Source organism: Euprymna scolopes, chromosome 10, assembly GCF_053919585.1.
Source record: "Euprymna scolopes isolate OS-2025 chromosome 10, ASM5391958v1, whole genome shotgun sequence".
NCBI lineage: Eukaryota > Metazoa > Mollusca > Cephalopoda > Sepiida > Sepiolidae > Euprymna > Euprymna scolopes.
The window spans coordinates 101540048-101555037 of NC_136491.1; the positions used below are offsets into that span (position 1 = coordinate 101540048).

A 14990-nucleotide genomic window follows, 5' to 3' on the forward strand; every position below is an offset into this window, starting at 1 on the left:
TTGCGTTTAAATTAAAAGATATATAAAAATTTGAATTTAACTTTAAGTATTATGCTATCTGATCAGTGCACATTTACCTATAAGTATGGCAAACAAACCACTTATAGTTCAATGGCTGTAATTTTTTTTTATCAAAAATTAACAATTATAAACAGAACGATGAATTATATCGATGCGAAACTACTGAATACAGTGAAAAAAAAACGGATAACTCAACAATAACAAATAAAAAAGAGAGTGATCCAGACGTAACTCAACGCACGCCCGGCTTTCTCCGGAACATGACGTCAACAGCCAGAGTAAGACGAGCATTGCCGAAAAAATTAAGCCGTCTGACGAAACATAAAGCTGAACCAATGACAATGTAGCGTGATAGTTTTCAACGCAACGCATTGAAAATTCAAAGCAGCAGATAACAATTTGGAAGAAGAAGAAAAGAAAATAAATTAGTAAAAAAAAAAAAGCAAACCATTTCATACTTTAACGTCAGAAGAAAACCCCAAAAAGTCATGAATTTTACAGCCTTAAGTGAGCAGCTGGAAACACCAACTGGAGTCCTCGACTTTTGTCAAGAAAAAAAATTACTGGCACGGACGAAAACTTGCGCATCATGGGTCTGCCTGGAGGTGTCAGGCTACCACATGCCGAACCTTTACATCATCCGGACTGGTACCTTTTTTTTTTTTTTGCCAAGTTTAGGCCTACGATTGCCATTGTGGGCGTTTGAGCAAGCAACACAAAAAGACCTCCAGCGCGAATGTGGAATACGATTTACACACACACACCATTAATAAAACAACGGTCTGAGGAAACAACAACAATATCTGTTTTAATATGAAAAAAAAGAAAAAAAAATCTATCCCACCCAGTTTTGCTTCAATTTTTCTAGCTTTCAGGTTTTTCCTTGAGAAAAAAATAAAAATAAAAATAAAAAAATGAAAATAACATCCCAAAAAACAAAGATTTTTTTTTTTTCATTTTTCTTGAAAAAAAACTTTACAAAAAAAACCTTACCTTTTCTCAAACAAAAAAATCGGTTAATGTCAAGTTTCTTTCCAACTCCTTAAAAAACATTTTTAAGGTTTTCGGTGGTGCTGAAAACGAATATCACATTTAAATTTGGGGCAGATTAGTAGTTTTCATGATATCAAGAATTTTTTTTCAAAAAGTGGGGGATCACTTTCCTATATAAATTTAACGTAAAATGAGCACCTACCTTCTGGCCACATAGTAATTTCTTCATATCAAAACAAATTTAACTGATATTCCTTTTCAGCATTTCTGAAAACCGGCGCTGTTTTTTTTTTTTTTTTACTTGTGGTATTTGAATTGTTTACAAATGATATATATGCTCTGAAAGTGCAATCTATCTTCATTGAGCTTAAATAGATCTGGCAACTTAAAAAACATTTTTATTGTGTGTGTGTGTATATATATATATATATATATATATATATATATATATATATAAATGGAAATTCTGAATGAAATTACGTAGAATTACAAAATTTATTGTTTGACATTAATGTGTAATCCTAAGACATTTCAGTATTTCATTATATATATATATATATATATATATATATATATATATATATATATATATATATATATATATATACATACAGTGCCGGCAAAAAGAAAGTCTGCACTTGTAATTTTTTCAAAAACTGCAAATTGAGGAGGCAAAAAGAAAGTCCGTAGCAACAAATTCACTTGAAAACCAGTTTAAATTATCGCCCCCAAATCAGTTTAAAATATCCACCAACAGGCAAAAAAGAATCTCTAATCGTAATTGTTGTTGTTCCAGGTTATACAACCTAACATTTAGTCCATATGCCACAAATTTCTCTTAGTGATCATCAGGAGCTCATTAATCTCCACCTTTCTGGTTTATCCAATCGAGAAATCAGCTGCAGATTGAAATGTGATGAGAAAATGGTACGAAAGGTTGTGCAAAAGCACCAAAACACCGGCAGCGTTTGTGATGCCCCTAAAACTGGTCATACCTGAGTTACTTCTAACAGGGAAGACAATGCTATCAAGATCCGCAGCCTAAGAAACAGATTTGAAACGGCTCCCCAAATCCAACGGCAGTGTAATCTTGTTAAAAAGTGCTCTCTTTCTACTGTCAAGAACTGATTAAAGTAATTTAACTTGCAGGATATGTTGCAAGGCGCAAGCCAATGATTTCTGTAAAGAACAGAAATCGCTGTCTGGACTTCGTCAGATGCAATGAAGATCATGACTCTTCATATTGGTCAAAAGTTCTTTTTAGTGATGAAAGCAAGTTCAATAGGCTAGGCAGTGATGGTAGGCAGTATGTCTGTCGGAGGAAAGATGAAGAATTTAATCCTAGGTGCAAAGTTTCAAGGCTGCAAGGTGGTGGAGGTTCAGTTTTTGTGTGGGGCATTATTAGTACCAATGGTCCAGGGCCTATAGTTCACTTGCAAGGCCGAATTAATTCGACCAAGTACATTAATATCTTGACTGAGCATTTTCTACCCTACTTTGGTTGGAATTTGGATGACAATCGCATCTTCATGCAGGATAATGCTCCCATTCACACAGCTGGCAATGTCAAGAGGTTCCTGGAAGAGCATGATATTCCGTGTTTGGATTGACCTGCACAATCTCCAGACTTCAATCCTTTCGAAAACGTATGGCATTACATCAAGCAACAACTACGCAATGATAAAATTTCAAATTTGGAAGAACTTTGGACAAAAATTAAAGAAAAGTGGGATGCCCTTTCCCCAGAATATTGCTGCAGTCTAATTCAAGGAATTCCCAAAAGATTGCAGGAGGGCCATGCTACTAAAAGGCAGAAATCCGTGGAATAATTCACAAGGAAATGGGAAAGAATTCCAATATATTATTAAAAGAAAGATAAAATGGGTGTAAAAAAAAAATGGAACAAATATACAGCTCGACTGTCGAGGCAAGATTGAATTAAAGAAAAGATTACTTTGGATCATCTTCCAATTACGTGGTTCCCTTGGATTTTACTTCTGCGAATGGAAATTTAACTAATTTTCTTGGATTCTGCATCTTTGGATTTTACCGTCATTGGAAATTTTACCCTTCACCAGATTATCGATTCACGTGAAATCATTTTTTTTATTCCCCTATTCCCTCTGCTTCACTTTTTTGTTATCAAGTAAAATCTATTACTTACTTGTAGTTTCATTTAATACTTTTGCAAGCAAAATCCGATCCCGCATTTTGCTAAATTCTACCCTCTGATGAGAAGGAAAGTATTTCTTCGAAACTCTGCGGATAAAGGATTGGTCCCCCATAAGTGCACAGTGAACGAGGCATAAAATAAAAATGACTAAGTTCAGCATTGCCCCCCCCCAGCCCAAAAGTCCCCAGGGGATGTCAAATCCTGGTGAAAATGAACAAACAGTGCAGTTTTTAGGCCTTAATATATGTAAATTGGCGTTCTGCACTATGCAAAAGAGAAAAAAAAAGGACTAAGTCCATCAACCCCCCTCCCCAATAACCCCCAAAAATCTTCAAGGCCTTAACATATTTAAATTTGAGTTCAGCACCATGCAAAACTGCTAAACATACACAAAATCTTTTAGACAAATATGGTAAAATAGTCCCAAAAATGGAGTGTTTTTATTAACCCTAAAATAGCTCCTTAGACACACCCAAGAGTTATCGCGAAGTATAAACAAACAAAATTAACAAGTTTCATAAGTGACTGACACGAAACTAAAGATGTCCACTTAACACAATCTTTTATTTTATCAAATATATCTTAGGAAAGGGAAGTCTTTTCTATGGATATCACCTTTTAGTAAGTTTTTTCAAGTTTTCCGGATTTCTGTCTTCCTTACTTTGAATTTACTCCAGCGCTTTTGTTTTGTCTGTTTGTTCGAATGTGTAATAATATCTATTTTCCTCTGCTGATGGAATAATGGATACCATCTCCCATCAGTACAACAAAACATTTACAAAATAAAATATAGGCATTCGCTTATAAGTAAAATAATGTTAAAATAAAAACTTTAAAAAATAATTTTAAAAAATAAACAAAGTCACGATTGTGGACAAATTTTGTATTTTCGGTCATGGGAATATAACTCACTGTTATATATAATTTAATTGAATAAATTTTAATGCATTGAACTAAAAAATAATATTTTTTTTAACTTACAACTTTTCAGAAAGTTTTATAAAAATCCAAGGCATCAATTTTTTTTAATAAGCACAAGAGTCAATTTTAGCCATTTTAACTCAAAATGCACCATTAGGAGGGGGGGGGGCAACCGGAGTTTTCCCAGAAAATCCGTTCTGCTACTTTTTTACTCATATCACGTTTAATGTTTGTGCAAAATTTTAAAAAATTCCAAGGTGTAGTTATTAAGAAAAGTGTGGACAGACAAACAAACAAGGGTGAATTTACAGATCCACCCTCCTTTTGTCGGGGGACCAAAAACATATATATGTATATATATATATATATATATATATATATATATATATATATATATACATACACACACTAGAAAAACATCCATCTCAGAACAGTTTTGCACTAATTTATATCTCCTCACAAAGATTAAAATCAATATATAATGATACTAAACCATGTCTAGAAAGCTAATTCCAGTTTTGATCAAAATCAATTACATGATTCTAGAAAATGTCTTGAATGAGCTGAAGGTTAAGGGATCTTAAGAAGAAATTTCACTTAATTGTTAAACTATGAGGTTGACAAGAAAGTTATTGCGGTTTTTACCTTTTAAATTCAAATGAACATATCTCGGCTCAAACAAAAATTTACTGATCAAAATAAGCACCATCATAATCAACACACTTTTGCCAACGCAAAACAAGTTTATTTATGCCAGTAATGTAAAAATCTTGCCTTCTAGTGGGGGTAGCTGTTGAAATTTGTCTACTCTTTGATAAACAAATCTTTTAATTCGATATCTGTCTGTCTGAAACCGTAACTATACAATTACTATCTTTCAATGCTTAATTCAGAGATTAGGTAGTGGTGTAGTATCTGTTCTATTGTCATGATACAATCTTCACAAGGATTATCTCCTCCTTTTTGGAGGAGGATGGAGTTAATGTAGCATCTCTTCTATTATCAATTTCCCAGGCATTACCTCCTCCTTTTGAGTGTATGTGAACTGGGGCAGTGTAGTATATATTTCTTCGTAATATCATCCTTCCAGGCACTACTACTATTTTTTTTGGTGTGTGTGTGGGGGGGCGGCTGTGTAGTATATGTTTGTTTGTCACACTATCTTCACAGGCAATACTTCTTCCTCTTGGGGTAGGGGTTAGTGTAGTATGTTTATCTGTCATATCCTTCCTCCACGACACTACTCCGCCTTTGAGAGAGGTCAGAGAGGAATATGTTTGTTCATCATACCATTTTCCCAAGCATTACCTCCTTCTTGCAGAAGGTAGTGTAGTATCTGTTCTTTGGTCAAGTAAAAATATGCAACTTCAGAGAGTATATTTTTGCTAGTAGAATTAATAAAACAGCAAAAAATAAAAATAAATGAAAAATTAAAACAAAAATCAAACAGATTCTTTTTTTATTAAGAATAATTTATTTGGTCCCAACAGATAACAAAAGTTTCCCAAATTATGTACAAAAATGCAGATGACAACCCACCCCCCTTCCCTTCTTTAAAATAGAAGAAAGATGCGAGACAATGGAAGAGATGACCTGGATGAAATCCTTGGTTTGCCTGCCCAGCAGGGTTCAAAGAAGGAAAAAATGAAAGGGCTTCTTTACATATCACAGCTAAATATAAGAAAAATATTCTTCCAAGTTTGAGTTTAAGTGAAAACAAATAAGTGGTTTTACAATTTTATTTAAATAATATCTGCCTGTACCCACCACAGTGGCGAGTTACAAATCCATGAGCAAAAACATATTCAGTTGTCAATTATGGCTTTCGTTTATTTTTTTTTCTTAATTATTTGAAAACATTTTCATTTTTAAATTATTTTAGAGGTGAATGCCTATATTTTTTTCATAAGTGACTTACACAAAACTAAAGATGTCCACTTAACACAATCTTTTATTTAATCAATATCTTAGGAAAGGGAAGTCTTTTCTATGGATATCACCTTCTAGTAAGTTTTTTCAAGTTTTCCAGATTTCTGTCTTCCTTACTTTGAATTTACTCCAGCGTTTTTGTTTTGTCTGTTTGTTCGAATGTGTAATATCTATTTTCCTCTTCTGATGGAATAATGGATACCATCTCCCATCAGTACAACAAAACATTTACAAAATAAAATATAGGCATTCGCTTATAAGTAAAATAATGTTAAAATAAAAACTTTAAAAAATAATTTAAAAAAATAAACAAAGTCACGATTGTGGACAAATTTTGTATTTTCGGTCATGGGATTATAACTCACTGTTATATATAATTTAATTGAATAAATTTTAATGTATTGAACTAAAAAAAATAATATTTTTGTAAAACTGCTCAATGCACATGTAGAGCTATTTACAAGTGAAATTATATAAACATAAAAAAAAACCTTAAGACAATTAACATTATTGAAATGTTGATTAATCTGCATAGTTGTTTTCTAATGTTTATATAATTTCATTTATAATAGTTCTACATGCCTATTGAACACTTAATAAAATATTGTTTTTTGTTGTTGTTGAATACAATTGAACTTATCTAATTATGTATATTTTATGATACTTCTACATGTGTATTGTATACGTTTGCAAAAATATTGTTTTTTTAGTTCAATACATTTGAACTCATTTAATATAGATATATATGTAATGGTATTATTCTCATCTACTCTCTATAATTAATGGTTCTCATATTGTATTAAACTCTATACCATTTTTTTTTTTTTCACTCAAATTTAATACAAAGAACGTGTCTGCAGTTACAAACTTGAAAAGTTATTTTTCAAAATTTCGGTGAATGTCAAGAAGCATTGAAAAAAATAAAAGAATATGGAAAGCAAAGAATTTGAATCAAAGACAAACATTCCCCAAAACTGATTAATGCCCACAGTATATTCTTGGCGGTTCTTCATTTTGCCAGACTGGAGAAGTGAAACTGACAATTTTATCTGCTGAAGAACTGGCTTCCAATAATGCATGAAAATTCCTCACAAAAAAAAAAAAAAAAAAAAAAAAAGAAGCATTTTAAAAAAGGAACCAGAGAGAGTATCAGTCACAGTGAGAGTTTTTCGTGTAACGCATTTGGCTTTGAAGAGTCGGAGAGTGAGCCTAAAAAAAGAAGAAAACAAGACATTTCAGATTAGGTCCGTCATAATTTTTTAGATGAGGATTCATATTTTTTTTTATTTGGACTACTGTTCTCATCTTGACTATTGTTGGATTCATCTCATTCTCACAACATTTCGGCTGATGTAAACTCTGACCTTCTTCAGGTGCATCTTGTCAAATTCAGGAATTTCTGCAAGGACCCATGACGTAACAAATAAAGCACTAAGTTAAATTAATTTCTAGATGATACAAATGTGAATTATTTAAGACTTCTATATGGTCATAGCTAGTGAAATGAGAGCATTCTATCCCCTTGCATTAAATATAGGGTTCTGTTCGAAATTCCAGAAAGATTTCCGAATGTGATAGAAAGGTTCCTTAGTTCAACAAGATACACATGAAAAAAGTTGGAGGTTACATCAGCTGAAACGTTGTAGGAAAGAGAACAGTTGTCTGAATAAACTAAATAATGCATTTCAAGTTAAGAAATGAAACAATTCGCACAGAACTATTAGATTCGGTTCTTTTTTTTTTTTTTCAAATTCAAGTTCAAATTCTAAAATTTATGACAGAAAAGTAAACATTTAACAATCTACACAATATCTCTTTGTGTGCAGATAGAATTGCATACAAAGCCCTATATTAAAATCAAATAACTTTTGTTAAGTAAAATTTTACTAAATTTTAATAACGATATAAATTTTAAAATATTTTTATCTATCCTATGTGCATATCTATCTACTTCTTTGCATTATAAAAATATATTTATGGCAAATAAGCTAAAAAAAATGTTTATTTCATTACTAAGGGAATAAAATGCAAACATGTCATAAGTAGGGCAGAACGATAAAATTGTCGCTCTAGAAAAGACGACATGATTCCATTTCTGTTTGATGAAAACCGGTTTTCTTTTTTTGTTGCGGACCATATACTAGTTGGCCAGTTGTGTACAACTCCCAAGAGCAATAGGAGTCTGCTATCACATCTGAAAGTGACACAATGTTCAACAAGTGAGATCAAAGATGTGTCACTGTACAACTCATGCTCTCTACCGATCTAAGTTATGACAACAGTACCATTGCCAATACCCTAAAAATGCATCGCTAGATTGCCACAAATAACAGAGACATGCCTAGGGTGATGAAAACAAAGCTTGGTTATAGCCTTTGGTGTAGTTTCAAGTGAGGGCCACATCATGCCACCTCACATCTTCGATGTCTGCTTGATGTGCTGAAGAGTGTGGTGATCTCCTGGTGCAATCAGGTGCTGCTGGCAAACCCTAGGTGTGGTAGCAGGACTCGGCGCCGGCCCACAAGTTAAAAGAAACCCAGGCTGGGCTTCAGAAGGAGTGCTACAACTTTGTACCCTTCTCTTACTGGCCCCCTCCTCCTCCTTGACCTAAACCTGCTGGACTACTTTGTTTGGTCAGACGTCAAGAATATCACTAACATGACCTACAACAACACCAAAGCCAGCCTGATCGCCACCATCTGCCGAGTATTTGCCAAGCTCCTGCCGGCACTTGTAGAAAAGGCATGCTCTCAGTTCTGGACTCGTATCGAGGCTGAAGGCGGCTACATTGAATAGATGTCAGCTCTACTATAAAATCATATTACTAGAATTGATTTTTTCAATAACAGTTTTAAAATAAATGAGTAGTGTTGTTTTCTTTAAGGTGACAATTTTATCGTTCCACCATAAACGAGTTAGGGCAGGTTGAAATATATCTACATTGAGAGAAAGTTTGTTTTTTTTAGTAAATTTTACTTTATATAATCACAACTTGTACAAAAGTGATCTAATATGTGTAACTGATTTTCATAATATATTTTGAGGTAAGACCTCTTTATTAAATGTGGACGTTTTAATCTCATGAAATTCATGCTGGCAATATTGTCATAAATATATTTTTATCACAGTAAGTTGTTTGCAAATATTACTAAAGTAAATATTAATTATAAATATATATACGAGAGTTGTTCTAAAAGTAAAACCTCCCATTTTTCTTTAACTCAAAAAGTTGAAGAGTATGGAAGTAATACCATTAAAATGAGTATGGAAGTGATACCATTAAAATGACCATGGAAGTGAAACCATTAAAATGAGCATGGAAGTGATACCGTTAAAATGAGCATGGAAGTGATACCGTTAAAATGAGCATGGAAGTGATACCGTTAAAACGACCATGGAAGTGATACCATTAAAACGACCATGGAAGTGATACCATTAAAACGACCATGGAAGTGATACCATTAAAACGGGCATGGAAGTGATACCATTAAAACGGGCATGGAAGTGATACCATTGAAATGAGCATGGAAGTGATACCATTAAAATGAGCATGGAAGTGATACTATTAAAATGAGTATGGAAGTGATACCATTAAAATGAGCATGGAAGTGATACCATTAAAATGAGCATGGAAGTGATACCATTAAAATGAGCAACCTTTTGTGCTCCAGAATTTATTTTTCTACATAATCACCACCATTCGCAATGCACTTTTGCCTGGAATTAAAATGGTGCTTTCTGCTTCTAATGCACCTCCACGATAGGGGTTGCTTTCTTAGAGTCTTACACCGTCAATCTCTGTAATAGAGAGATGAAACTTTTTGCAATCCCCTATGATCCATTCAGACGGAATAAAAAATAGGAGGCATTACTTTTGAAACACTCCTCATATATATATATATATATATATATATATATATATATATATATATACACACACACACACACACACTAGACTTTTAAAAATGGGCACAAGTTCTAGCCCATTGATTTAGAATTAAAGCTTTATGCAAATTGTTGGTTGAATATGGTTAAATTTGTGCTCATTTTTGCATTAAATAATCTCTATTAATTAATAATTAATATATATATATATATGTTCCAAATTTCATAAAGCCTCTCTCTCTCTCTCTCTCTCTCTAAATCCGTTAAATATTAGCATTTACAAAAATAAAATAATGTGCCCATATTACTTACCATGTTGCCTAGAATATGTATTCTAAAATTCAACTTTATATATAGAGAGATCAATATATTATTTACTTAAAACTAATAATATTCACCTGGTGTTACCCATGTGGAGATATATTGCTGATATTTTTTTTAAGGAAAAAAATAATTTCAAATATACTAATGTTTATGTTTAACTTGAAAGAAAAGTAAAAAAAAAAAGTTTGTATTATGAGGTTAAGTAATAAAATTAATTTAATTCAAACGAATTCGAATTATTAAAAAAAATTACCATAAATCATGAAAATATCAATAAAAATAATTTATTTAAATGTTGAAACATTTTTTTTATACATTCTTCATTGAAATATCCTTTGTTTAATTTTGTTTTATGAAACAAAGAAAATTAGGTACAGGCAATTTAATGGCTGATTCAGTAAGGGACATGGTTTTGAATGCCGGCTAATCATCATAATTTTTTTAATTTTTGATTACTTTTTTATTGTGTTTGAAAGAATATAGTTTAAAGTAAATTTCTCCAAGAAAAAAAAAAAATGTGTGAAATAAAACATACATGGAATAATTTTACCTCAAACTTAAAAATCCCTACATTTCATTCAAAAATTCATTATGACAAAGATTGTGTTTACATTTTTCTGGTAAGAAAAATATAAGTTTTTTGGAATTATTTTCAAGTTACGTATTAAGTTAAAGTCTTAAGATAATTAATACAATAAATGTACTTAATTTTTGCTAAAAAATAGTAATAATTATCCAAAAATGTGACACTGGTAGGAACAAGACTTGTTTATTGTGCCCAAAAAATTATGGCGGCAAAATTCAAATATGTATGGAAGAACAAATTAGACATAATTTATTTCTTTATTTAACATTATTCCAGCATACCAAGCGACTTTTTTTTTTTGGAGTCGCAGACCTCCTCCCTCCACTTAAGAATGCATAAAAGTTAATTAAATTCATTAATTATACTACTGACAATTTATTCATTAAAAAAAAAGTTAGCATCATTAATTATTAATATTAATACAGAATTGCAATTAGTTAAGAAAGCAATTTATAATTATTGAAAAAATTACATGCTAAAAAAATACAAACTTACATTAAAATTTATCAGAATGTTTATGTGAAATTTAAAGTTGATAAACACAAACAGGCGGGGAGTTGAAGAGAGGAAGGTGGGTAAAACAGATTGGTTTTCTTTTCCGGTCTGCACATCATACAGATTTTTAAATAGTTTTGTTTTTAATATAGCGTTAATTTTTGACAAATACCAATAACGTTTAATTTTAGTTGATTAGACAATATCAACAAAGGGAGATAAAAACTTTAATCTTACATTAGATTATCTCCCTTTCCGTTTATGACCTGTGACATTGATGCATACATTTTGTGGGCTGGCTTGTTTAAATATTAAAAAATATAATGGAAGATGTCTAAGATTTGAAGAAATTATATAACTCTTTACAAAATACTTTTACTTTTGGCCTTGACTTAATCTATAAAATATTAAATTTAAATTTTAGGTTTGATTGGTGAAAAAATAAAAATATACTACTTGTACAGGAATCGAACCCACAGCGTTCAGATTAGGAGACTTTTGTGTTTAAATAAATGAACAAAAATGATGATTCATATAACGTAATATTTTTGTTATAATTTTAAGATTTTGACAAATATCTTTATTTTATTTAAGCTTGATTTATTCCTATAGCTGTGAAAACTGTGGTTGAATCTAATTTTTTTTTTTTTTTTACATGGTAGTCACCACTTATCAAGGCCCAGAAGCCACTTGGGGATAAGGGTTATTGCGTGTACAGTAATCAATGGGACAATATCATAGTAATCGTTAGTAATGGAGATTTGACAAAGAGCTTACTTAAGGGGGTGGTTTATCAGGAACTTGTTTATGTTAGACTTGAAGACATCCAAGTTGTAGTCAGGTGGGAAACAGGCAAACGGCAGAGAGTTCCACAGGGGTGCACTTCTAAGAAAGAAGCTTTGTTCATGGAATCTACGTTTTGATTTAGGAACAGATAAAGAGTGGGGAAAATTATTGACAGTGGTTTAAGCTAGACAGGTGTTTTTCGTGAAAGATTGGCAAGGGGGACCAGAGATTGGAGCTCAAACGAGCACCTGCCATGGAAATAACGATAAAACAAAGACAGGCTCGCAACGTCTTTTTTGGGAGAGAGGTTGCAGGGAAGAGAAAAGGACCCCCCCCCCCACTAAGCTAAGAAGTCTATTTTGTACTCTGTCAAGGCAGGATAGGCTGTTTTTAGCAGATCCTGTCCAAATGTTGGAGGATGGGGTTCTAGGTTTATTCGTGTTTTTTTTCTGGAGATATTTCATGTTGTAATTTCTAGTTTTATTATTTTTCTCTTATTTCTGGTTATTTACTTTTTTCCAAAGATGTGACTGAAAATAAAAAAAAGCAATACGTTTTTGATTATTTTTAAAAATATTTCTGTAAAGTCTAAAGAAAAGTTCTTGATCTAATAGGACATGCGAATTAACATAAAAAACTATATCGCAACAGGATTGAAAAGAATGTGTTCTAACTAATGCTATCACATACACAGACATTAAAGGACTAAATAAACATACTTATATATTATTAAGAATTAAGACTTATCAGAAAATCATTTTTAAGAGGTTAATGGAAATTCACAGGTATTGCAATAAAATCCTGCAAGTTTAAATTATCATTGAGTTATCTCCATTTGTTTGTTGAAATTTTTTTCAAAATGGCACGATAGACTCCTAGGTTACTCAATTTTTTTTTTATTTAAAAATAATACTACTTGATCAATTTACATGATTTTTGGAATATGATATTTTTGTTTCAACATAGGCATGTACATCATACAGATTTTTATTTATTTTTGGTTTTTAATATAAACTGTGTCCATCGCTTTATTGCAGATTACTAAATAATCAATATTTCAGTAAATATAAGTTATAAAAAGCTGAAAATTACACCATCCAAGGACTGTATTAAGGTGAGATAAATCCTAAAATTTCATCAAAATTCATGTTATATTTAAAAAGTTATGTTATTTTTTTAATATTCAAGGAATTTTCACCGTCCATCGCTTTATTGCAGGTCTCATAAAATGCAAAAAAAAAAAAGGACGTTTAACAGCTACCGAGAAGCAGAGGATTATTGCAGGACTAGCAGAAGGACTCTCGATCATAAATTTAGCCACAGAACTAAAAAGGGATCCCCGAACTTTAGCTACATTCGTCAAGAACCCCAACATCAAGTCCAGGAAAGATAAGGGCACAAGGAGGAACCTTTCTGATCGGGATCTTCGAAAAATTTGTAGAGAGATTGTGCGCAACCCAAACAGCACCAGTGCAACAATTTTTGCTAGGGCTGGAGTCATACCAAGGTCCAGACAAGCCCGATGCAATGTACTGAATGAAATGGCAAGGAACATCAATCCTATTCCAAGGCCTCCATTGAGCCAAACCCACAAAGAAAAACGATTGGCTTGGGCACAAAAATATATGAAAATGGATTGCCAAAATGTTCTGTTTACAGATGAGGCTCGTGCTACCCTTGATGGACCGGACGGATGGGCCAAAGTTTGGAATCCAAATGGAACTCCAATGCCTTAGAGATTTCGTCATCAACAGGGAGGTGGAGGCATAATGTTTTGGGCGGGAATTATTAGGGATAAGCTATGTGGACCATTTCGAGTGCCAGAAGGTGTCAAGCTCACCAGCAATGCCTACACTGCCTTTCTAAATGAGAATTTGTTACCATGGCTAGATGATCTTCCCTTGTCACGTCGTTTTAAGATTATTTTTATGCATGACAATGCCATATCTCATGCTGCTAGAGCAACTACATCCTTCCTTGGATCTCAGGGCTTTGTTGGAGAAACCCTCATGTCCTGGCCACCGTGTTCTCCGGACCTTAACCCCATCGAACACCTATGGTCAGTATTGAAACGAGGAGTTTATGAGGGAGGAGAGCAGTTTTCTTCGAAGGATGCCCTTTGGAACAAAATAGTCGACGTTGCCAGAACCATTACTCCATCTCAGATCAAACAATTGACCTCCTCGGTGGACAAAAGGTTGTTTAATGTAATTTCAAAACATGGGGGATATGTGGACAAATAATTCGTTTGTTTGTCACTTAGCCCTCGGGATGTGCCTTTGTTTTTGTTAATTTTCCCCAGAAAATGTGTTCAATATAAATTTATGATGCTTTGGTATTGTTTTATTGAGCTAAAACATTATCTTAGAAGACTTGCAATAAAGCGATGGACGGTGAAAATTCCTTGAATATTAAAAAAATAACATAATTTTTTAAATATAACATGAATTTTGATGAAATTTTAGGATTTATCTCACCTTAATACAGTCCTTGGATGGTGTAATTTTCAGCTTTTTATAACTTATATTTACTGAAATATTGATTATTTTGTAATCTGCAATAAAGCGATGGACACAGTTTAAGGAGAATTCTGGGCTAAAATCTTTATTTTTTTTATTTTTTACAATTTCTTTCTAACTTTATTCGTTGTGATGATTGAATTCCACTTAAACATTTTGGGTTAAATTCAGTAATTCTAAAATTATCTGTGTCAGAATTTTATTTTCAGATACTTAGTTTTTAAATTTTTGTTTCCCTATTGCATTTAAGTAAATAAATAAATAAAAATACAGCACCCAAGATGCCACTCCCTACCCCCAACACTTCCCTGTAAGTACCCGGCACAAACCAGTTAGGACCACTAGTTCTTCCCTCTTC

General features: G+C 32.4%; 1 protein-coding gene across 2 annotated transcripts in view; it reads right to left on the bottom strand.

Moving 5' to 3' along the window:
- Nucleotides 1-5559: 5559 nt before the first annotated feature.
- The window catches only part of LOC145286181 (rab-like protein 3), a 41682-nt gene continuing 32251 nt past the window's right edge, over nucleotides 5560-14990 (bottom strand). For both annotated transcript variants that reach the window (XR_013869118.1, XM_080134970.1), the window contains exon 8: nucleotides 5560-7246. Coding sequence is in view for 1 of the 2 variants with exons in the window: in XM_080134970.1 (XP_079991096.1) it covers nucleotides 7187-7246 (60 nt within the window). In the remaining variant the exon portion in view is untranslated. The remainder of the gene's footprint in view (nucleotides 7247-14990) is intronic.